We start from the raw sequence: 24008 nt of genomic DNA on the forward strand, positions 1-24008 counted from the left end.
ACATACATACATATATGCACATATATATTTATCTTTATAAATTGTTGCCACATTTAAGAAGCATCTAAATTACATCATACCGCGTACGAATGTATACAAGATTCTTTTTTTGCGTACAAATAAATTTTACGATTAAGTTATAGTAGACACTGTACGTGTAGAGTGTGAGAGATTAAAAAGTGTTGTAGGAGTTTGCGAATGAAGCTCGTAACTGTGTCCTTGACCGTCACCACCTATTGGAACTACTTGAAAAGTTCTAATGTGAAATGGAAAATTATTATTGACCGAGGTTGGTCGTGTTACGTACAAAAAAGTTGCATGTCCAATAAATATTACCCAAAGTGAACTACCTTTGACAATACTTTCTCTTATCCACTTATCGGTCAAAAACGTTATAGTCAAAACCTAAAATAATAAATGCATAAAAATGACATAGTATTTTATTTTTCGTTAATGAATCAATGTTATTATAATAGTAAGTGCGTACCACAAATGGTTGACAAAGAAACCAACTGGATCCAAGCGATAATAATGATCCATAAAAAGGAAATTTAGATATGGCATTTTTACTCGTCTTATAGCAAGATATAACAAAGACTACCCAGGCCCAAATTTTCAAGGCCAATAGACCGTATCCAGGTGGTGATTCGTACATATACAATACTAGTCCAGGATCAAATTTTTCTGATTCATATATAAATAGCAATAATTGCAAACTTATGGTTAAAGTAACGAAAGCACTTAGTCTCCAAATTTCCATTGCAGTTAAAATGCTTTTTGTCACGGTAAAGCCAAGTGACATCAATAACAAAAGTGTTGTGAATGCTGTTTCTGAACATGCCTCAAACATATTTCCAAGCAAAAAGATTCCCGTAAAATCAAATCCCTTTAAGGCTCTATATACGTAGCTAAAAATTTCGCATACCAGCCCGCATAACTGAGCTACCAATGATAGCATAAATAATTTGTATGTCACATGTAAAAGTCTTCTAGTGCGCAATTTTAATGCGATATAAATACTAAAGCATATAAGTAAAATATAAATAAAACTTGCAACTATTAACTCGGGCAATATATCTGCAAATAATAAAATACGAGCGATTAATTTACCGACCGTTTTTGTTTTTTGTTTTTTGTGGGACCTACGACAAAAAACCAACTACGATATTTCAATGAATAAATTACAAAATTCGTCGGCTGAAAAGTGCTCTCTCCAGAAACTGCCGGCTTCCGCATTTGTCAAAGATATCCAATATGTTATGTTTAGTCCGCTTTTGGACTGGCAATTCGATAAAGCTATAAACCACCATCGTGGTCTGGACGAACGGAATTCTCTGTGGTTCGTGCATCGAATTTCATTTTTCTCTTCGCCGATGAAGGAACATCCAGAAATGTCTGTGTAGCTCGAATAAGGCGACAGCGAAATAATTTGTCCGAGATCTCTTCTAAGTACCAATTCTCGTTCCACACAAGTCTTGTTGGATGGATATACATTTGGCCACTGTGTTGCACTATCGTAGTACAATAATAAATTAGTTTCCGTATTATTGCTGCTAATGATAAAATCATATTGAAACTTTCCCTTTTCCGAGAGGAAACAGAATCTCGCTAAAAACGCCCAATTCTGAAATAAATACGATAATATTCAATCAATTTTTATTAATGCCAAATCAAAATGATTTTATTATATTAAGGCCTGTTGATAAAATATATCACGATTATTCCAAATAGCTTGCAATTAAAATTATTAATTGTCGTAATTAGATTTAATGCTGGCCGAATGCCGTTTGCTACTACTGCCGAGTAACAAGAGCAAAACTTTATCAAATAATATTTATAAATTATTACTTGATTCGTTATCAGCTGTCCCGTCAATATTCTGGCATCAAATTGATTAAATAACAAATTTATAAGTAATGCAATTACGTAAGCATTATGCATAGCTGAATTTTACTCTTAAAAGTCTTTGGCTTTATTATGAGATACATGACTACATAAATATAAATTGTGTACTATCGTGGCTTATAACGCGCGATTTATGATTCTCACTTATGTTAGTCGGATCGATATTTTTCCTCGTTGAGCACCGCCGCCACACGACTATATCTATTTAAATGAGGTTGATTATTGACTTTTAACTATTTTCAACGGATTTCCCTCCGAAAGCTTAAATAAAAGTCCAACTGCACGCTCCAACATTTAAGCGCATCGCCTAGATATTAAATTGCTGAATTTTTCAAAATTATCAAAACGCTTGTTAAATTTTTGTCAAAATGATGACAAGTGATTATTACATTTAATGAACTTTTTTTCTTTAAGTTCGAATCTTTCAATTTTTCCATACTTTCTAAACAAATGACGCGCGATAATGAGAGAAATCCTTTTATTTACGTTATATTATTATTTTCTTTCGGTTCAAAGTACCCGTTTTATTATTTTGTGTATAACGCGCTTTGCGTGGATATAAATTAAAAAAAAGTTCATCGACAGAAGTGTATAATGAAGTCGGTAATATAGAAGGTGAAATTTATGGATCTGTTATACACCTTCGTATCTTACACATTTAAATAAATAAATAAGCAAGCGTAGTTGAAAAAATTATGGGTATCTGTAAATTAATATTCTGGATGAAGCCATAAAATAAATTATCGTTGTATTTTAGTTTTTTCATCTGTCACCGATTAGGTTTTTCAAATAAATTTATACGAATCCGTTTATTAAGAAATTTTTATTTAATCTAATATACAACACCAAATGATTATACATCCAATATCATTAAACTATTAAACTACCTTTATTATCTTGCTCTGTTTATTTATTTTTTAACTATGATTTTTACAGTTTTGGTTGGAAGAATTTACGACGTAAGCCAATTTTTTGGATTGTTAATCGTAATAGTATCGATTTCTTCCTTCGTAAAGCCTTTGATTAACATTTTTGGAAGGACGTTATTTATTATATGAGCATAACCATGACCACCAAAATTCATCTACAAAACGTTAAATTACAAAAGGTTATTTCTCTTTATTTCATTTAATTTTCTTTCTTTTTTCTTTTCTTTTATTTGTTTTTTGTTTTTTGTTTTGTTTTTGTTTGTTTATTGCATGTAAAAGCTATGATAATGATTTTTAATGCAGACCAAACGATGTTTCGTATGAATGTCGTGACTCATTAAAATTTTCTCCAATCTCCCATCCTCTTTCAAAATTCGCATTTTGTCTATACGTTGGGCATCCGATGGCATGTCCATTTTAGTGTCCAATTGATAATACGAGCACTCGATTCCAAAAAGATCGTATTGACAATACGAGCCCAGTTCGGCAAAAGTTAGGAGCTCGTCATCCCTCGCGAACGTCCCTTTCGAAAGATCGAAAAGATTATAATTTTAAAAAAATTACAATTTATGAGAACAATGTCGCGCGTTACATTGAAATTAAAGCGCTAAGCCAACTTACGGTCTAGATGTGACATTATTGCTTTCTTCGCATCACCTCCGGCTTCCATATATATTCTTAAGATTTCAAATGGAGCATTAACATCTCTCCCAGGATGGAAGCTCACGGAACAGTTAAGTTGCTCTTGCACGTGTGCTGCAGCTCGAATAGCCCTTTTTTCGAAATCTATAAAATAATAATAATGCCCGTGAATAATTTTACCCAAGCATACATCAAGATTGACCTTTTCTTTCTTTCTTTCTTTCTTTTCATTTATGATATTATAGCGTAGTCACGGCGAATGTTTCAATAAAATTACAGCCTTTGTCCGGTAAAATTCTTTCATTAATGACAGAAGGCGCGATAGAAATTTCATATATCATTAATCAAGTTTCTACCAAGTTTCAAGTACATATTGTACAATAGCTCGAAAGTTATTAAACGCACGTTTAAAGTACGTATTCAATTGAATAAAGTTTCAAATAGGTGTCGATAAATTTAGACGCTTATCAGTTAGAAAAATTAATTTTATCAAATCATATTTTAGTATTATCTTATATCGCTAGTCAATAAAAATGATTAAATTATTACATTGTACATTCGATAATTAATGCGTGTACAATCGCTCTTGTAGCCACGGTATACGTAACATATGCACAGAGCTTCGGTAAATTTTTCAGAAAAGAATATTTATTACCTGCTATGGGCCACGTACTACCAACTTCACCAATGAATCCGGCTTTTACGGATGGACAATCGTAACAACCCACGGTTAATTCATTAGTTATTAAATTAAACATTTCTTCCTCCGATTTCCTCATAGCGGAGTCGGATTGAGTTGAAGCTACATAGTGGCCTAAATGGTCATTGAAATTGTTTTTATCTTTCATTATATTATTATAAGAATTAATCATTAATTGTATGAATTAATAAGTTGAAATGTTATGAATATTTATAATTTTATACGTCGTATTTTTCCGTTTGCGTATACGTCTCCTTATAATCGAATAAATTTCAATAAAAATGTTTTTTCTTTTTTTTTTTTTTAACGAACACGATAGCGGCAGCATAAAATCGTTGCCCATTTTGAATCTATGATCTATTCGAAAGAAAATTTTCATTAAATTTATAAAAAGTTTTTCAAACAGTATATATATATATATATATATATATATATATATATATATATATATATATATAAATCCACACTATCATGAATTACACGCACATATGTATAATTACATTTTTTTTTTTTTTTTTTTTTTTTTTTTTAAATAATTTTCTGTGTTTCTCATAGAGTGGCGGGGATGGGCGAGGGGAAGGAAAGCGAAAGATACATAATGGGATGAACAACCTGTGCCAACGATAACATGAACGCCACTTTCGTGGCTTGTTTTTTTCATTAATTGAATATTTCGCTTAATTCCATGGCTTGTATTTTCGACAATCGTACCACCACCACTTGCTTTGTAAAATTTTACATCCTCCAAAACCGCATTGGCACTGTCAATATCGTCAAAGTGAATATTGTATTTATTGCTATAACTATAAAAATAAAGTTTTTTAATTTAAAACAGCTGTAAGAATTCCTTCATTCGCAATGAAGGTTGTATATTAGAACTATCAATAGGTTATATAGACTGTGTATAAATAAATTAAACAAAAACAATAGAAACAAAAATTAAATTAAATTAAATCGATTGATTTAATAAGCGAAGGATAAATGTTTTTTAAGGCACTTTTTTTTTAATGTATTTATTGCTTTTCTTTACGAAATCCGCACCTGCAATATGCCCAAACATCTATATAATTAACATGCTAGAATATAGTGTACTTACGGATATTGCTTAATTATGCCAATATTTTGTAGATCAATGATATCGCTTGTAAATTTTTGTAAAATTTCCGGTGGTGGTACATAAAATGCATCGAAATCAAGAGCCAAATGTTCATGAGTTAGAACACGTCCAAGCTTGTTAGAATCAACTGGCCCCAAAACTAAATAAAATAATTACTTTTATCGGCTATATATTTAATTTAATTGTTACACATTGCTACAGCTTTTATTATAATGGAAAGCAATTAGTGAAAGTGATAGTGCCGAATATCGCTTACCGGTTTCAACGTATTTGTTACTCATCTTACTTGCTCGTTGCATCACTTGTGTAAAAGCAATTAGCCTACACCACCAGCACTTGATTTAATAAAATTTTCCTACGAGATAAATAAATTTGTCACTGGCTCGTTATTATCACAAACTCACGCGCGCGCGCGCGCGCGCGCACACACACACACACACAAACAAACAAAACACACATATGTATGTGCGTGCATATATGCATATATAAAGAAAGAAGACATTAGTTACTTACTTTACCTACCTACTTTCTTTACTTTTAATGTAAATCTAATAAATGACAATCCTACGAGTATTTCATTGACATATCTTTTATTATCACTAATGTATAAGTATAACAGTTGTAAATATATTATGTAATTAAAAATTAAATTTTTATAAAATTCAAGTTTTTAAACATTTTTTAAAAATATAATCATTAAATGTACAAATATATTACGGTAAATAAAAAAAAATAGAAAAAAAAAAAAATTAAAATTGTTTTGAATATTCATATTTTAATTTTATATTATAAATACCTATCTATCTATATATATATATATATATATATATATATATATATATATGCCATTTTCCTAAATATTTCAAAAATTATTGCCTAAGTATCATAATAATTAATTTTAATACTATTTTGTAAAAGTTATTTTAAACAACAAATTCGATTATGGTTTTATATGATATATATTTATATCACATGTTTTATTTTACATATACAGGTATAAGACCTCTTTACAAGAATAAATCGCAATGTTATTTGAGAATTGTTGTAGAATTCAAATGGAACAAGATTTACGAAATATCCTCCAACTGGATACAAAGTCGATATTAATATCAGTACTGTTCATTTTTTCTTTCTTTTTCTTTCTTTTTTTCAAAAACAGTAATGCCGTACGTATAAAATAAGTAAGCATTATTTTGATCCTTCGCTACATTACTATTTAATTTTTTTCAAGACTCATTGCACAGCTTTGTAATCCCAGCAAGACCTATTTGTTATTTTTTTTTTTTTTATCTTTTCTTTTAATCCAACGATTTATAAGCAGAACTCCATTAAAAACTTGAAAAAAAAAAATCCATTTTTATACAATAATATTTTGTCACGCGTTTTCCATTAAATTAATGGTAAATGTACTGGAAGCTTCTAATCAATGCAGTTTAATAAAATCTATTCTATATGCATTATAAAAATTACATTTTATAGCTTGTAGAATTGCAATCGATTAAATAAATGTTTTATAATATGAAGATATTACAAGAAAAATCAATTATTTGAATTTATTATTAAGCTGAAAACGCGTGAACTTAATTAAATATAACTTGATTTTAATAAAGAATTGAAACTTTATGCTTGTATATGTGGTTATCAAACAAACAAAAAAAAAAAAAAAAGTAATTATAATAAACAGATATTGTTATTATTTTGTTGAAAATATTTTCAACAAGTTTTAAAAATAGTTTAAAAAATATAGATATAACCGGTTTGTATTTGTGAAACATGACAAAGCTACATTTCTAGAATTCACGTATGTACGAGGAGTCTATGCAAATTGTTTAAATGTACATTCTACAAAAAGCGTATAACAGTTGATTTTGAAAGGAACTAAATATTCTGGTTCCACTTTTTTTTCTCCACAATTACCTTTTCATTTCTTGTTCTGAAATTGTGGATAATGTTTTTCATTTCCATGAATCCCCTCACCATTTAGCATAGTCTACTAAATTTCGTCGATTTTGCAAATTTTTTAGAGGAAAATTATTTTATCGTCTTTATCGGCTAGTCTCTTAAACGAGATTTGCCATGCAACTTGCAATTATTTATCGAGTATAACACATATTCAATATAAACTAATCTAGATTAGCAATAATAATAATAATAATAATAATAATAATAATAATAATAATTAATAATAATAATTAATAATAATAATAATAATTTACATTTACACAAGACTCTGCATTACTCAACCACTTAATTAAAATCCTTACTACTCAACTATTTTTTTGTATTTTTCCTTTTTGCTTTTTAAACGTTAGGATTTTCTTTTCCTAACGCTGGTCGCGGAAACGAGTAAATTAATGACAAAAAAAAAACAAAAACAAAAAAAAACAAAAAAAAAAAAATAATAATAAAGTTATTTAATCGGATGTTAATTCCGTGCCACTAATTTCAATTGAACAAGGCATGGTACGGTAATTTAATATCTCTACTAAGCGCGTAGAATTGCCGTCCAATATTCAATTAACATACTAATAATTTCTATTTAATAAGTCCAAATTTTGTTTCATTGTCGTTTCACACACTCTAGTACGGCGGGTCATCACAAATTAAAATGGCGCATATGATAGTATCACTCAACAGTTTTAGAGTTTTGAACAGTTCGAAGCTTCATAAACTGTCATCGCTATCATCCGCGTGAGCGTCGACTGTCATATTGCCAGCAATACCACTGCCTTCGGCACTTGCTTCGCCACTTGCCTCCCCTTCTTGCTCTGTTGAACTATTGTGCGTTGGCTCATCTGTCATTTAAGATATTTATTATAGTGAGCATTTTGTTTAAAAGACATAAATGCCAATAGATGTTTCGTATTTAAGATATTATTGAAGATTTTTGTATGTAAAAAAAAAAAACAAAAAAAAGAAAGAAAATTCTTTAAAATTAGAAAGTATCAGTAATTTTTTAATAATTTAATATTCCCTTCGCTCATTGCATTTGAGAAAATATTATGAGCTATGAGGATTAAGTAAAATTTAAACAAATTGCAGAATAAATGATTGATATTTACCTGATTGTGTTACAAGAGATTCATCTTCGCCTTGTCCAGGGCTGAGAATAGCTTCCTTGATTTGACTATTAACACCTTTAGGATCCAAATCTGTCGCCCAACTAAAGTACATCAATGCAAGGTGGGTATTTCCTAATTTTTTATGAATCTATAAGAACAAATCTTATTACATTGATTTGATAAAATAAGTGTATGTATATTAGGTTAGAATTTTTACAAACTGTGCATCTTACTTTTCCTATAGAATAATAGACTAGTGGCTCTTTGGGTACAATATTTTTCAGTTCTTCAAACTCATTGAGAGCTTCTGTATTTCTACCAATAGAGAAATTAATACTCGCACGATGAAACTTGCACAACGTATTGTCAGGATCATCTTCGATTGCCTTGTTTAATGTCTTTAGAGCTTGATCAACTTTTTTTAAGGCATGTTGAACAACGCCTATGTGGCACATTATCGCGGAATTATGAGGATTTATTTGTAATGCCCTTTTAAAATGTAATTCTGCTAAACTATACTGCTCTTGTTTTGAAAAAATAGTGCCTAGCCCAAACCTATAAAAGCAATAACTATTGTAAAAAAAAATTATCCCAATGAATCTTATTCGTTTAGCATTAAGAACATACCAGGCATTATAATGTCTAGGATCAAGTCTAATAGCATTTCTAAAAGCTGTAATAGCTTTGTCCAATTCTTCGGTAATTACATATTCATGACCAAGAAGCGTATATGCATATGGAAAACTAGGATTCACCTAATTAAAATGTATAAAAATGATTGACAACATATTTATTTTTCGTTTTATAAATTGTGTTTAGCAATCTGTGATAAAGATCTATATAAAAATTTTGAAAAGGCAAACTCACTTGAATAGCCCTTTGAAAGAATTTAATAGCAGTCTCGTGTTCGGTTTGAGCAGAAAACAAATTACCAGTTGCACACCACGCAGCTGGGGAATTTCGATTTTCAGCTACAAGATCTTGAGCTAAAGTCGAAAGTTGTACTTCTGCGTGTAAATGCCACAATACAGTACTATAAATTTCCATTAACTCTGTTCGATGAGGCTCTAATGTCCTTACTTGTGCGAAATAACTGTAATAATATAATATTTCAATTGTAATATGTAATTATATCTTATCATCTTATTATTTCTACTACGTAAATTTACGACAAAATTTTACCTTGCTGCTTTTTTATAATCGATCATTTCAAAATGTGCTTTCGCTAGCATTGATAATATCCATCCAGTATTGTAATGATGTCCTGGCAAAATGGTCAATGTTTCAACTGCTTCGATACAATTAAACTGACATAAATTTTGATATGCCATACCGAGCTGCCTTAGCAAGGACATCAAACCTTCTACATTAAAAAAGAAAAAGAAAAAATACTTTCTACACTTAACCCTTTGTATATTCTTGAATTGGAAATTTTTTTTTCGTCTTTAATCGGCAATTAAATTAATTTTAATTAAATAATACCTGCAGAGTGCTTTTGAATTGTTATCGGACTCGCATACATTGTATTACTTTGATTTAAAACATTGGTATTTGCTACAATTTTCTCTGAAGTAATTGTTTCGCTTTTTTCCTTTTCGCTTCTATTTTTTTCATTCAAATCATTGAAACTAGATTTACTAAGATTACTTTTTGACAGTCTTGTTTTGGTTTTACGAGATGGTGATTTTGGAGTTGTAAATTTATTTCGATTCGGAGATTTATTATTTTCCTAAAAGAAAGAAAGAAGATTAATTTTAGGTTTTTAACACGAGTCTTTAACAATCATATAGAAATCTATATGATATACCTTGAACGAAATGTTACATTTAAATAATAATAATAAACGTAATAATTAATTAAAAATTTATAAAATTATAGCGAAATCTATTGCAAAATCTATCATCATAATTTTTATATCATAATTAATACACAAATTATAGAGTAAAATAAAAAGTTTATAAAAAAAATATATTTAACATATTTTTCTATTGAGGATGTTCATATGATAAAGTAGCCATTGTTTATCGTGTCAAATCATAGATTAAAACTTTATACATTTAATTACTTTTTATATTATAATGGATTTATAAAACAATAAATTATATTGACATGCTCATTATATATATATATATATATATATATATATATATATATATATATATTACCCTAATATTATCTACAGCTGCTTCAAAACACAATTATGACTATTTATATCTCTACAATTTATATTTAATAATAATATTGTATGAATTAAAATGGTTATATCACCAATTTATATTTAACAAATATTAGTAACAAAGTATTTTAGTGGAAATAACCTTTGAGGCATTCTAATAGAAATTAAGAATAATTTCTAATAGAAATCAATTAATAAAAAAAAAATTAAGTTTTATTACTTACTTTTACTGAGTAACTGTGACTAAAAAGTCTCGATGATCTCCTTACATTAGGACCTTGAAGCGTTGGCTGAGGAGGTACAGGTGTCGCTGGAGTAACTGTAACAATATTTGCCGTATTACTTGTATTACCGGACTGTGAAAATACTAATTTGCCCTGTTGTAACGGAGTTTCTTTCCTTGACAATAATTGCTGTAAATAAACATAATTCGTAAATAAGTGCACGAGAATTAATTACTTCATATTTGAAAGAAAGATATGTAACCTTACCCCAACATGGGCATTTATACTGCTAACTCGCTTAGCTAAGCTTTTTTGATCATTTGCTTCCGTAAGTGTTGGATGTACGGCTAAAATAGGAGGTTCGGGAGTATTTATGTCTAAAGGTAAGATTCCAAAACTTGGTGTCAAAGGACTCATTGAATTACTAAACAAACTTCGATAACGAGGTAGTTTTCCACGAGGGGACATGGTCGAACAAGTATTAAAATGGCTTGATAAATTTTGTGGACTTTCTTCAATTGACGAATGAAGTCTGATATTAGAAGTTAAACCATTCGTTCCTTGCATAGGGGTCCTTGAACAATATTTAACATTATTATTTATGCATTTCCAAAATTTGAATAAACAACAAATATTATTTAATATTATTTAATATTTAATATTTAATAATTCATGATTATGAAAATTAGATTAAATTTCTAAAATGATGTAATGGACGTTTGAATTAGCCAATAATTCTCTTTCAATATATTAAATAGCACTAAATGATAAATAGCATAAATAACATTTTGAATTCCTTTTAGGAGAGATAGGTTAATTTTACTTGCTAATGGTATATATTATAATATTTAACTTACATGTTATTGCAATTATTAGGTGCTGGAGTATTTGGGGCATTGTTATTAGATCCAATGAGATCTGAATCTTGCACACAATAAGAAATTGGTGTACTGCCAATACACGTAGATAAGCTATCTAATTTATCCAATTGAAATATTTTATTTGCATCAATTTTTTCACCCGTATTACACAATTCTTCGAAAGAATGCCATAAAAAAGGATTTAGCTTTAAAGCCAGCTTGTGAGCATCGTTTCCTTTAACCGTCCGTGTCATTTGATAATATATTTTGGCTATTATTTGAAGGGAGAAACAAGCTTGATCCCCAAATTGATTGACAATTTCTTCAAAATTCTTTAATTGCTTATAATAGCCACCCACTATAGCTGCTTCCGCTTCTGCATATTTTTCTAAATCGTAACAACACTTTGCCAAAAGAAATCTACACTGTGGAGAATTTAACGATCGCTTTGAAAGTAATGCCTCTGCTTGTCTGATGCGACCGGAGCGATAATAGCAAGTAGAAAGTAGAAATAACGTTTCTTCATTGTCCACTGAAAATTGTAGTAAACAATATGATAAATTGTCCATTGCTTTATTATTAATTAATATCTATAAAAAATGCTCAACTTGCCTTCAGCAAATAATCGTTCAGCGAGGAATATCGCATCTGGGTAAGCATAATGATTTAAGCAGTGCCATATAGCTGCCTAAAAGTAAATTTATTATTCATTTAATGTTTGCTCATGTGTTTTACTTAATATACGCAATCGACGTATGACGCATTTGTTTTTATTCTCGTATAAATAACGCCAAGTCAAATGGTTTCAGTGCTTCAAGAAACACCAGCACAAAATACGATTAACTATCCCTAATGACGTTTAAAAGCCTTTTACTGGGCTCATTTAACGCCGGCTTTCGTTAAAATAAAATCACAGCCTTTGTAAATGGTATATAAATGTACGGCCAAAAACCGAATGCAATAAGTCGTGAAATTATCGTCGAGATCGGAATATTTTCTGTGATTATCATAGCACGAAAAGATTTTTTTATAATCTCAATACCTAGTCATTTGGCAGGGGAAAAAATTTTTTAATGAAAGGGCCGAAAGCAAATTTAGTGAACATTATGATATAGAAATAGAGAGAAAGTCAAGTATCGACTTTCGTAGCAATTAATATCGGCGAGATGTCAATATATTCGCGAGAAGATGCATCAAGGAGAGGCTGTGGAGCTCTTGCTCTCGTGTACGTCACACACTCGAACTTATTGGCTAAAAAATATCGGCTATTTACCTGCACTGGCTCCTGCACGATCATCTTTAGCCGCTCGCAAGGTCGCATACGTTGACGAAATAATTCAGAAGGACCTCCGCGATGCTCGAAAGCTTCGAATTTCGGACTTTGATAACTGCCGTTTTTATCGTAAAAGTTTCTCAAGAATCCATCTTTGCTCTCCTCCGTCTCTTTTAAAGTGAATGACTAACTTTGCGTGACAGTGCGCACAACATTGCGCCGTAAATTCTTTCTCGACCCAACAACTTGCTCAATCGATTCTTGCTAAATACCAGCGTTATTTAATCGAAATTATCATAGGAAATAAGAATATTTGACGATAAATAAATATCATTTGTTGCTGAGGGAAAAATCCGTTTGGCAGGTGCTTGAGCAAATATGTAACTTGAAATATCTCCTCAAGGGTAACAACTGCAGACTTACGCCTCACTTAAGAGTTATGAGAGAGAAAGTTTGTTTTGATTTCGTTTTTGCACAAAAACGTATTTAATTTTATTAATAATAAAAATTATTAGATGGCTGCAAATGAAATAAAACAGTCATTAAGAAAGTTGGAATTTCCGTTTTGTGCTAGGGAAGCGCTATGTCGAATAGGTTTGCTCATTTTATTAGCATAAAGTTTTATTTGTATTACATTCAACTTTATAATAAGCATAACTAGTATTGTAATTTTTAGAAATGTTATGCGGAAGATCCGGGAAGCAAATGGATTTACAAATGGATTTGATGTCAGAATTTGTTTTCGGAGAAATAGAGAGACGGAAAAATCGTAATGTCCCGGTTGCTATTCAGGAATTACAGTTAATTGAAATTCTCAGTGATTTTTTTGAAAGTCCTGGCGGAAGCGTTGCTGTGAGAAATGCAGTATTCTTATCGCTCTATCCAGCCGAGACACAGAGGCATAAGATTTTAGGGAATTTAGTCTCCTTATCCATAGCAACTCAGAATAAGGCCGTTTTAAATGCCGCTGGTATTTGGATGCAACAATTAGGTTCAACGTCCTTACAAAGCGTTGGCCTAGCAAGGCATATATTAAACGACTATTTCGTTCTGATTCCTAACTCAATCGATAGACTCAAGCAACTTCCAAATCTTGTACCACATTTCACAGCTAATTTATTAACGGCAATTGGCGAGGTGTACAAAGATAAAAATCCTCCAATAGAATTATTAAAACTAATTGGTAATTGGATTAATGATAATCCAAGTTTATTATTGACATCCTTAATGGATAATCCTGCCCTACCTACTGGAGGCATACCCATGACTCCAATCACACCGATAGCAGGACTTTTTAGGTTTGCTTTTTCCCTTAATGCATTATTTTGCAAAAATTCTCCATTCCCTTCCATAATAATTTCAAAATTGATCATTTTTTATTTATTCATATTTTCTCGCAGGTGGTCTATTTTAAGCCCGTTACGAGCGTCGACAGAGACCGCAGATCAGGAAGAACAGCAAAAGTGTTACTCTAAAATACAACAGTTGTTAATGGACTCGGTTTTACGGCTAAAAAGTAGCGGGAGTAATAAGCATGCAATTTCTGCCCAACACCTAGCAGCCATGACCCGTGCCCTCACCGCAATTTTACACAATAATAACGAATTAGATAATTCGTCGAGGGATCTTGCTATGGAGAGACTTGCCCAAGCGGTCAGCGCAGCAATGTCTGCTAATTGTATATATGGAAATAAACGTACGTATCTTATATTGATTTTATCTTTTCTTTCAAATTTATTTATCTTACAAATTTAGTGATAAATTATATTATATTATAGAGGAACTACTCGCTCTTCTCCAACCATTATCTTATCAACATTTCTTGATTGAATGGACATTACAGACATACGCATCAAAAGCTGCTTAAAAATAAATTTATTTACAATTGGTAAATATTACTGTACAAAAACAAATTATCATTTATAAAAGAAAAAAAAAAAAATTTAAAGATATAAATTTTCGATAATTGACCAAATAATACAGTATCTTATTTTTATAAACATTTAAAATGGTTTAAATTTTCGTACTGTCTTTATTTGCTCTAATTTTTTCTTATCAAGTTCAAATTTCTTGCGCAATTCTGCCAAATCTGAAAGAAATAAATTAAGCAATTATAACTGTTTTCTCCATTATCTATATATATTATTATACATAATACGTACTTTGCTTCTTTGCCTCCCTAATCTGGAAAGTATAAAAGTTTAATAATTGCTTCTTGTGCTTCTTTTCTTCCTCTTTATATTGGACTTTTTGTATCGTGGATTCTTTTCGAGCCGGTGCATATTGACCTCTTTTCTTTTTGCCCGTAATAGTAGTCCAGCCATCGTTATCCACTGTCTCTTGAATCATTTTCTCGTCTCTCAGGTCTTTTTCTACCTTTTTATCATACTCGTTCATATAATTGTCAATTAATTTCTTAATTTCACTTTCACCCATTATGGACTCATTATAATTCTTACACCATTCTATAAAGAATAATTTAATATTACTATATATACGATCAAGATTAGATTTTTATGAAAATTACTTTACTTGCAATTCCTGTTAATATTGGTGTACTGCTTGTATTTAATGTTAATGTATGCCTTTCGTTAAGAGACAGGGCTTTTTGGAGTCCCAATTCTCTTGCAAATACTATATATCCATTCTTAAATCCTAAGTCTACATTATTTGCATTCTTAACAAAAGTTACAGATTTAATCGGGCCACATGATTCTGTAAATGCATTTTTTATGGAGTCGACGTCCGCATAAGGTGGTATGTTTAATACAAAAAGCGTCTGCCCCCTTGGATATTCTGGCTCTTGTTTTTTCACCGAATGCTCTTTGATAAATAATTGATGCCTATCCGAATTCGTTGCGTCAAATCGAATCCATATAGCTACAATTTGCAATATTAATTAATTTTAAACAGACAGCGATTAACCTCAAATAGTATAGAAGGGTCAGTGTCATAAAATAAATGTAGATTTTCAAATAAAATATTATAAATGTGTATTACTGTTAAAATTTCCGATTTTCTTCTTATCCACGTTCATTTTCATGACTCTATCAATATCTTTAATTGACCTATATCACAGGTTTTACTATTGTAATGTTTATCAACGTGCGTGCTGGGTTGACTTTCTCTCTCTCTCTCTCTCTCTCTCTCTCTCTCTCTCTCTCTCTCTCTTACACGATGACTGGTTTGAATACCAGCACGGTGGGGCTTTATTAGCCATAGATGTATTGATTCGTTTAGGCAATAGTTTTATAATCAACCTGGATCCTTAAATTATCCACGATAAGTTTTTTTAAAAACTGCAAATTTAAGTTTCAAAATTTTATAGCAACACTATGCGTTTCAAATTTTTGGAAAAGAATAGCTTACTTACATTAAAAGGCGCCACGATAATTTCGTATTATTACCATCCAAGACCAGGTTTTTATAAAAAATTTTTCTCTAATTTGTTTTTTCATTACTTATTACGTAGCATCATTTGCTTACAAATGATAAATTATTTAGACATTTGCAGGGCTTATTGAGTAGTTTTTCGTCGCGAGATCCGACACAAACAATAAATGGCCTATTATCTCCCTTAATTCAGGAATTCATTGATTGTTCATTAATGGTTCTATTAAAACTGCTAGAATTACGATAAAAATTAAATCGGAGATTTCTAAATAATAGCTCTTAAAGTCTTTGCCATGATCTTTTATAGATTAGCAGGCGAACATCGTACTTTAAAGGGTGGGATGAAGGGTTTTTGAAGATCATTAATTATTCGTACGTCGTCGAAAACGCGATCCCAATGCACAAGAGTAAGCATTAATCGTTATAAAAATCGTCTTTTATATAGCCAAAGTCCATGATTATCCATTTTACAAAATATTGCCAAAATTTTTCATTTTGTGTGACTTTGCCATTCACAAGATTATCACATATAATAATAGATTGAAGATTCATATAATAATACTATTTTCTTCATTACAATTTAAAGATAAATGTTTAATAGCTGTGAATGTAAAATTAAAGAATAAAGGCATCTGTCCCCCATATCGATATTCCAACGTTCCACCAATCGATTCAGTTTTGTTATATTTTAGTTATATTAGGATATTACATAAGCACGTAATATATAAGATACTGAGGAACTAAACACTCGATTTTGCCAATAGATTTCGATTCCTTGTGATATTGGAAGAAAATGCCGTGCTAAAAATCTCAATGCTATAGAGGAAAGAGGAGTAGTTACGTCGATTATACTTAACCGAAAATATTTAATTATCGAAACAGCGCAAAATTAACACCTCTCAAGTCTCTACGTTTTTACCAATGAAATCTATTATAAACGACGAGATTGCTTTCAAAGAAATGTAATTCGTTTGAACATTGAATTTGAACTGTAACAATAAATAGCCCGTAGTATTTATTATACGTTTCATTCGATATTTTCGATATTTTACAAACTCTTATACTGGCAGCATTATTTAAGGCACACCTGCTTATTAAACGTTCGCGTAAATATTTATAAGGACAAGTAGAATGTGTAAGAAACGAATAGTGGCCCACACCCCACCCCTTCCCAATCGACAAACGAGCCTCGTCGAATTTCAAAAGTTCATCATAAGAGCAGCAACGCAGCCGCTCTAACTAACGTCCGTCCGGCTCGGGTAATTTTCCATTCCATGGACGACGGGTGAGGCAGGGGACCGGAACAGCCGCAACGGGCGATTGCATTTACGTCCTCTTTACCTTGGCGCATACCTTAGCTCCTTAGCCAGAGTTTAGGAGAGACGATGAACGGGACTTGGGGATGGCCGGTGGGGAGGACGGAGCAGGGAGTCGTTGAATTCAAACGGGTCGGCGGGGGCGCGGAGCGTCGAGGTAGAATTTGAAATTTTGAAAGGCAGCCCGGTAAGCCGGTATACGGTAAGTAGTACGGTAATGATTTTCAAGCTGTTACACGTCGTTGTTAGGTGCGAGATTTGGCGACTTGGTTGATGGTCGAGAGGAGGGGTTGGTTGCGCGGCTCTCCTCCATAACGGCATGTAGGCTCGAGCACCCGATGACGGTGGCTAGCCGTCAGGTCACGATAGGGACGGCCAACAGCCATCTAATGCCTCGAGGAGTCGCGTTTACGGTCGCGAACCTTACCGTCACCGGCACGGTCACGCGCCGGTCAGGGCACCCGCATATCGAGCGAGAGGAGGAGACGCGGATTTGACATTCGAGAGTTGCCGAGCGTAGCAGCGTCCCCTTTATAAGGTTCCGCGTGGCTGCTGGTGGCGTGGCACCTTAAAGTCCAATATCTCGGGTAGTGTAGTGTAGTGTATAGCGGTCGGTTGGAGAAGGAGAGAGGAGATCCGGGACAGGGCAGCAGCCGTCTCGCTCGTTAGCTTAAGTACGCCGTAGCGGTGTGGCGGTGGAGTTGGCGGTAGGATTTTCGAGTTGGAGTTGCTAGGAGGTGGACTTGGCCGTTGGGAGCTTTTAGTTTAGCTTTTGCATTACGTGGTGCTGGCAGTGCAGTTGGCGTGTAGGTACCCGGACCCGGTTACGCTCGGCCTCACTCGCACTCGCACTTACACTCGCACTCGCACTCGCACTCGCACTCGAGGGTGGCCTCCGGTCTTGTGGCCTTGTTACCGTTAGGACGTGTTACCGAGAGGATTATTCCGATTATTCGCTAAGATGGTCGCGATTAAGGGGAGGAAAAGTTCGAATAAAAATCCGCCGATGCTGAGCCATGAGTTCGTTATTCAAAATCATGCTGATATTGTCTCGTGCGTGGCGATGGTCTTCGTCCTCGGACTGATGGTGCAGGTACGTCTCAACCTTTATAATATTACCATTTTTAAAGTCATCCGCATCTGTAACCCTGATTGTATGTTACTGTTACTATTATTGTTGCTGTAGTCATTGTAATTTTTGTTTTTTGTGTTTGTTCTTTTTTTTTTTGTTTTCTTAATTTTTGCATTCGATTTAATATTAAGAATTTAGTGTGTCTGATCGAGAGAAAGTGTGTTTGTGTGTGTGTGTGTGTGTGTGAGAGAGAGAGAGAAAGTGTGTGTGTGTGTGTGTGTGTGTGTGAAACAGGAGAAATAGAGAGAGAGAGAGAGAGAGAGAGAGAGAGAGAGAACTAAGCGATATAAGCGATATCGTCAAACGATCCATTCCCTGTGGATTTTGTATTTCGGCATTTTGTATTTAATGTAATTGCAGCGTTGTTCGTTAATCATAAACGTTTTATTTTGTAAATAAGACCATTTAGATGCTGCGAATTAATAATCGAATCAAGCCTTTCTTGAACGGTGGCGCATTGAAAGGGGTGGGTAATGCAATCCCAGGTTGCTTCCATATGTTATAATCGGAATCTATTTTAAATCGTAAGATTAGGGCAAATTTCCAATTTGGGTTGAAAGTGTGATTGCCAAAGTCAGTAATTAGCGATTAATTGAAACATTTTGTGAAAATTTTCTTTCATTTAATTTTCTTTCTAATTCATAGGTGACATCTCCGTGGGCTTATACCTTCATCGCTATTCATCACAATGTCTCCTCTTTGATTTCAATCGACGGTACGCTACCGCCACAGCCCACCAAGTACACCACAGGATGGAAGGATCCTTGTGCAATTTTCTTCTACTTTCTCATTACAATTATTATGCATGCCGTCATTCAAGAATATATTTTCGATGTTAGTATTCCTGTGCGGTAACTGTTAAGCTGTAATTACAAATTAATCTTATAGATATTCATTTTATAGAAAATCTCAAAACGTCTTCGTTTGAGCAAAAGCAAACTTTCTAAATTTAACGAATCCAGCCAGCTCGTCGTATTTTATGCTCTCTCTGTTATTTGGGGTATGGACATCGTAATAAGGTAACTTCTCAACCATACAATCGATACATTTATGATTTAATTATTCATCTATTCATTCGCTCATGGTGATGCGCTTTTATTTTAGAGAACATTTTGTCTTTAACGTACCTGCATTATGGATGGACTATCCCGCACCCATGTCATTTTCATTGAAATTATTCTTTATTGGCCAACTAGCCTACTGGTTTCATTGCTATCCAGAACTCTACTTCCAAAGAGCGAAGAAAGAGGAAATTCCTAATAGAGTTTTTCAAGCCACTGTCGGTGTAATATATACACTTGGTGCTTATATTTTAAAGTAAGTTACTTTCGGAGTTTAAGTTCTTTCGGAGTACGCAAACATTGTACGAGAAAAGAAATTTAACGTCTGAAATAAGTCGATGAAAAAAATGTATTAATTTATTGCTTGAAAATTTTTGCAATTGCAGTTTTATTTTATAATGTAACCATAAGCGATACTCTTCGTATAAATATTGAATAAAATTTCAGTCTTTTCTTAAAAAGGCAGTAAAGAATTCTGATAGCCATGCCTTAGAATCATTTCAATCAAAATATTATTGGCATCTTGCGAGAAAATCAGACCATACGGATGGCGAAGCATACCGACACCATTATACTCATATGGATGATATGCCCTATTTATTATATTGTATTGGATAATTTTAAAGCAATAATATTCTTACTAGTCTCTATTTATTATTTGGTGTTGCATTAAACCAACATTAAAAATAGTAATATTAAAATTTATCGCTACAAACAAAAAAGAAAAACGAACAAACAAACAAAAAACTATACATGTTTCTATATATATATATATATATCATCTATTATTTATTAAAAATGTGTATTACAAATTTTTAGCTATCAACATGTTGGTATTATTCTATTAATACTCCATCACGTTGGAGAGGGCTTGTTACATAGCGCAAGATTGATTCACTTTGTTGATCAAAAGGAAAAGGCATCTAAAGGTAGGAAGTTATACATTTAATCGATAATGATTTAAGGGCAAATAATTTCATGAAAAATTTTTCGACTCAAACATTTCTATCCTAATTTTCAGCATCCTTTTACGTAGCCAATTCAATGTTCGTCATTGCTCGAATTCTCACTGTACTTATCTCTGCTCTCGTTTTCGTCTACGGTCTAAATCAAATCGATAGCACACTGAATTGTGCCGAGGGTAACTTCAATATTCCAGCAGTTAGATATTCCGCTCTGGCAGCAGTCTTGGTCCTGCAATTCTACATGCTTTACGTTTTCTTGCAATATCAAAAGAAACGTGCTCGTGAAAACGAAGTATTTGTTGTATCAAAAGTAAAAGTATTGAAGCAAAAGCAAAAAAAGAAAGAAAGTAAGCGTGTTCTTAAATTTTAACTTAAAACATACATAATAGCTTGTTTCTTAATATAACGACTGTTCTTATTACTCAAATAGCGAGCAAAAAGTCTGGTGGATCCGAGGATGATGAACAGCACGATGCAGATCAAAATATTAGGAAAAATCTTAGATCTAGGTCGTCGACGAAAGTAAAATAGCGCGTTTCTGCTCCACGTTCCAAGTATGTGACTCTTCACAAAAACGAAAATGAAGACAGAATAAAAAAGACTTACCAAGGTTCTACGAGATGATGAATTTTTTCTAGTTTCTATCGGTCGTTGCAGTTTAATGATATTTTATATACTAAGATTTGCATTGAATCTAATTATGTTGTCAGACTAGCTCGTTCGTACAATTCTTTTGAAAAGAGAATGCCTTAAGTTGTACAATTAAATCAAATCGGGCTGAAATCATTGTAAATTTAATAAGCGAAATTCGTAGTCCTTGCCCAATAATCTGGAAACACAATAATAATATACAATATATTTATCTTTATGTCATTTGAGGCTATTTTTACGAGTACTTATGAAGTGTTATCTTATAAGTACTTAAAAATATTATACTTATAAATTATTGTCATTCGTAAAATAATTTATCAATTGCAATGTTAGATTTTTATAATTGATCTTTATAATGGAGGCTTAATGTCATTATGACGACTTCATAGCAAGACTTTTATAGCATAAGCAAATAATCAATTGAATGAAATGAGAATAAAGTAAAAATAAATATGTTTGATTTGAAAATTATTTGAAATATCAAAATGTAAATGTCTTCGAAAACTTTTGTATCGTTAACGAATTAAGTTAAACATGGCAGAAGAAAATGATAAGACTGTACAAAATACCTGATTACTTTCTAATACTATACTCGAACATAAATAATACATATTAGTATTCTATTCTAAATATTATTCTTTCAATGAGTTAAAAAATTGTTTTTCTGTCAAACTCGGAACAATATAAAAGCAAAAAATTTGTTTGAAACGAATTAGTAAAATTATTCCCATCTTGTGATATGTAACATAATGTTAATATTTTAATTTAATTGTGTACATATAAATTATTTGTTGAGTCGAAATTCTCTGATTTTTTTTTTTTTTTTTTTTTTTTTTTTTTTTTTTTTTAAATAATAATGATTTCTAATTAAAGTAATTAGTTGTTTTGTTTTTTATACCTTGATTGATACAAATTTACATTAGGAAATAACATTGTTGGAAGTAGTTTGTATAAAAAAATCATATTCATAACCAAATAACGATCTCTGATTTATTGGTAATTAACGCTTTAACATTTCGCACGTTTTATGGGGGGGGGGGGGGTGGAGATATTATCCTTGTCACGACACTGTTTTATCGATCGAATAATTCAAATTTTATATACACACACACACACACACATATATATATATATATATATATATTCATAGATGCATGGAATTAAAAAATTGTCTTCTTCAAGTTCACGAAGTTGTGAAACAATTGAGCTATTTATTTATTTCAAATTTTGTATAATTGTAAGAATGTTCGAAGAAGGAATCGAGTATGTAACATTGAATTTGTATGCTGTATATATAAACTAATTTAATCGAATTAACGAAAGAGTGACAAAACAAATAAAACTTCCATAATTATAATACTTTGCAAATTGAGAACAAATGGTGGATAGTACGATAAAGAATTAGAAAAAAAAAAAATTATAAGCAATTGATTTGCCATGCTTTTTAAATTATTGAAAAGCGAGTTATTACTAAAATTAATTTAATGTTTATCATCATTTGAATAATTTCAAACAGATTCATTAGATTGAAAGAAAGTTATTGCGATATCTGACATCGAAATGATTAAACATATGGGCGGCTATGAATATTCCTTACTATTTATATAAGCAATAGTTTCGTTCCTGATTGGTAGAGTTGTATTATCATATATTATAGCATTTCCTCCTAAGAATAGCATAAATTTGTATGAAATCGAGATTTATATGCGCGCGCGTGTGTATATATATATATATATATATATATATATATATATATATATAAAATATAGCACACGCGCGTAAACATATATACATTTGTATAAATATATTTAAAAATACTTGAAAAATAGAATTGATAATTTGTATACATACAAAATCTATTTTTTAAATATTTATATATTTATATACATTCAAATTTTTAATGATATGAAATTAGGACGAACTGTATAGTTGTAAAATAATAAGATTAATGTAATGTTGTAACACGCTGTTCAGCTTATCGAATGAATTATCGAGTTTTTATTACGTATCTTCTTCAAAGATATTATTCAACGAACCGCCTAGCTAACAAAAAACACACGAGGATAATAATAACAAGAGAATATTATTTATTTATCAAATCCTTAACATTAAAAAATTTTTATTAAATCGATCATGTCAATTATTTCGCAGTGCCAAGCGTTAAAACGACTATTAACACATATAGTTCACCGCTCGAACACATCACATGTACAAATGTTTATCGAATAAGATGCTTGTAAATTATTGCCGCTACAAATATTTCTTTAATTACAAAAGTATTATAGATATCATGTACAAATATTTATATTGTTTAGAAATCGGACTAAATTATATAAATTATAGAAACTTTGATAATGTGTTCTTTCTGAGTTGAAACTTTATTTCGTTTTCATTTTTTATTTTTATATTTAGCATTCGGTTTCAGTATTTATTGCGTTAATTTGGATGGAAAATAGCGCTCAATTTCCCAGACCCTTTTTCGTAATATAGGCTGATTAAATAAAACATTAAATAAACCATAATAATAAATAAATATATATATATATATATATATATATATATATATATATATATATATATATAGGGGGAATCCATTACATGG

General features: G+C 31.5%; 5 protein-coding genes across 7 annotated transcripts; 2 read left to right on the forward strand and 3 right to left on the reverse strand.

The window, feature by feature from the left end:
• Positions 1–17: 17 nt before the first annotated feature.
• Positions 18–5687, reverse strand: LOC105363208 (phosphotriesterase-related protein). Of its 3 annotated transcripts, XM_011500839.1 has the most exons (8): positions 5550–5687; positions 5273–5432; positions 4789–4979; positions 4132–4290; positions 3456–3620; positions 3140–3357; positions 2793–2989; positions 1576–1624 (listed from the first exon to the last, which is right to left on the reverse strand). In XM_011500839.1, exons 1-7 carry the CDS (start codon positions 5590–5592, stop codon positions 2858–2860), a joined length of 1068 nt encoding a protein of 355 aa, XP_011499141.1. In that variant the 5' UTR covers positions 5593–5687; the 3' UTR covers positions 1576–1624; positions 2793–2857. The 3 variants fall into 3 exon arrangements, with proteins under 3 accessions (XP_011499140.1, XP_011499139.1, XP_011499141.1); XM_011500838.1 differs by lacking the exons at positions 2793–2989; positions 4132–4290; positions 4789–4979; positions 5273–5432; positions 5550–5687 and adding exons at positions 18–405; positions 488–1077 and having other exon boundaries at positions 1186–1624; positions 3456–3693; XM_011500837.1 differs by lacking the exons at positions 2793–2989; positions 3140–3357; positions 3456–3620; ... (2 more) ...; positions 5273–5432; positions 5550–5687 and adding exons at positions 18–405; positions 488–1077; positions 1849–2306 and having other exon boundaries at positions 1186–1624.
• A 2005-nt stretch (positions 5688–7692) lies between these two features.
• Cdc27 (cell division cycle protein 27) lies at positions 7693–13051 on the reverse strand. Its single transcript, XM_011500840.1, has 12 exons — positions 12889–13051; positions 12228–12303; positions 11613–12147; positions 11023–11329; positions 10756–10944; positions 9838–10084; positions 9538–9718; positions 9223–9448; positions 8983–9110; positions 8589–8910; positions 8356–8503; positions 7693–8088 (listed from the first exon to the last, which is right to left on the reverse strand). The coding sequence occupies exons 1-12, from the start codon at positions 12934–12936 to the stop codon at positions 7958–7960; spliced, it is 2538 nt and encodes an 845-aa protein (XP_011499142.1). The 5' UTR covers positions 12937–13051; the 3' UTR covers positions 7693–7957.
• Positions 13052–13335: 284 nt separating this feature from the next.
• LOC105363211 (uncharacterized protein C7orf26 homolog) lies at positions 13336–14814 on the forward strand. Its single transcript, XM_011500841.1, has 4 exons — positions 13336–13482; positions 13565–14186; positions 14289–14584; positions 14667–14814. The coding sequence occupies exons 1-4, from the start codon at positions 13404–13406 to the stop codon at positions 14753–14755; spliced, it is 1086 nt and encodes a 361-aa protein (XP_011499143.1). The 5' UTR covers positions 13336–13403; the 3' UTR covers positions 14756–14814.
• Positions 14815–14874: 60 nt separating this feature from the next.
• On the reverse strand, positions 14875–16008 carry LOC105363212 (ribosomal RNA-processing protein 7 homolog A). The gene is made up of 4 exons (XM_011500842.1): positions 15889–16008; positions 15421–15768; positions 15051–15353; positions 14875–14977 (listed from the first exon to the last, which is right to left on the reverse strand). Exons 1-4 carry the CDS (start codon positions 15929–15931, stop codon positions 14892–14894), a joined length of 780 nt encoding a protein of 259 aa, XP_011499144.1. The 5' UTR covers positions 15932–16008; the 3' UTR covers positions 14875–14891.
• Positions 16009–18476: 2468 nt separating this feature from the next.
• TRAM (translocating chain-associated membrane protein 1) lies at positions 18477–22029 on the forward strand. Its single transcript, XM_011500843.1, has 7 exons — positions 18477–18690; positions 19375–19563; positions 19633–19748; positions 19834–20046; positions 20610–20719; positions 20812–21102; positions 21186–22029. Exons 1-7 carry the CDS (start codon positions 18559–18561, stop codon positions 21284–21286), a joined length of 1152 nt encoding a protein of 383 aa, XP_011499145.1. The 5' UTR covers positions 18477–18558; the 3' UTR covers positions 21287–22029.
• The last annotated feature ends 1979 nt before the right edge of the window (positions 22030–24008 follow it).

This window comes from Ceratosolen solmsi, unplaced genomic scaffold (assembly GCF_000503995.2).
Source record: "Ceratosolen solmsi marchali unplaced genomic scaffold, CerSol_1.0 scaffold27, whole genome shotgun sequence".
Taxonomy (NCBI): domain Eukaryota; kingdom Metazoa; phylum Arthropoda; class Insecta; order Hymenoptera; family Agaonidae; genus Ceratosolen; species Ceratosolen solmsi.

What these genes read in the sequence shown, in the direction of transcription:
- LOC105363208 (XM_011500838.1), bottom strand. Translation starts at nt 3,504, where the DNA reads ATGGAAGCCGGAGGTGATGCGAAGAAAGCAATAATGTCACATCTAGAC. An exon ending in AATAATGTCACATCTAGACC is followed by an intron (nt 3,358 to 3,455) that starts GTAAGTTGGCTT and finishes ATCTTTCGAAAG; the next exon opens with GGACGTTCGCGAGGGATGAC. An exon ending in CTTTTCAGCCGACGAATTTT is followed by an intron (nt 1,078 to 1,185) that starts GTAATTTATTCA and finishes TATTATTTGCAG; the next exon opens with ATATATTGCCCGAGTTAATA.
- Cdc27 (XM_011500840.1), bottom strand. Translation starts at nt 12,936, where the DNA reads ATGCGACCTTGCGAGCGGCTAAAGATGATCGTGCAGGAGCCAGTGCAG. An exon ending in GTATAAATGCCCATGTTGGG is followed by an intron (nt 10,945 to 11,022) that starts GTAAGGTTACAT and finishes GTTTATTTACAG; the next exon opens with CAATTATTGTCAAGGAAAGA. An exon ending in ATCTCTTGTAACACAATCAG is followed by an intron (nt 8,089 to 8,355) that starts GTAAATATCAAT and finishes CTTAAATGACAG; the next exon opens with ATGAGCCAACGCACAATAGT.
- LOC105363211 (XM_011500841.1), top strand. Translation starts at nt 13,404, where the DNA reads ATGGCTGCAAATGAAATAAAACAGTCATTAAGAAAGTTGGAATTTCCG. An exon ending in GGAAGCGCTATGTCGAATAG is followed by an intron (nt 13,483 to 13,564) that starts GTTTGCTCATTT and finishes TGTAATTTTTAG; the next exon opens with AAATGTTATGCGGAAGATCC. An exon ending in TTGTATATATGGAAATAAAC is followed by an intron (nt 14,585 to 14,666) that starts GTACGTATCTTA and finishes ATTATATTATAG; the next exon opens with AGGAACTACTCGCTCTTCTC.
- LOC105363212 (XM_011500842.1), bottom strand. Translation starts at nt 15,931, where the DNA reads ATGAAAATGAACGTGGATAAGAAGAAAATCGGAAATTTTAACA. An exon ending in AATATTAACAGGAATTGCAA is followed by an intron (nt 15,354 to 15,420) that starts GTAAAGTAATTT and finishes TATTCTTTATAG; the next exon opens with AATGGTGTAAGAATTATAAT. An exon ending in TAGGGAGGCAAAGAAGCAAA is followed by an intron (nt 14,978 to 15,050) that starts GTACGTATTATG and finishes TATTTCTTTCAG; the next exon opens with ATTTGGCAGAATTGCGCAAG.
- TRAM (XM_011500843.1), top strand. Translation starts at nt 18,559, where the DNA reads ATGGTCGCGATTAAGGGGAGGAAAAGTTCGAATAAAAATCCGCCGATG. An exon ending in AAAGGAAAAGGCATCTAAAG is followed by an intron (nt 20,720 to 20,811) that starts GTAGGAAGTTAT and finishes CCTAATTTTCAG; the next exon opens with CATCCTTTTACGTAGCCAAT. An exon ending in AAAGCAAAAAAAGAAAGAAA is followed by an intron (nt 21,103 to 21,185) that starts GTAAGCGTGTTC and finishes TTACTCAAATAG; the next exon opens with CGAGCAAAAAGTCTGGTGGA.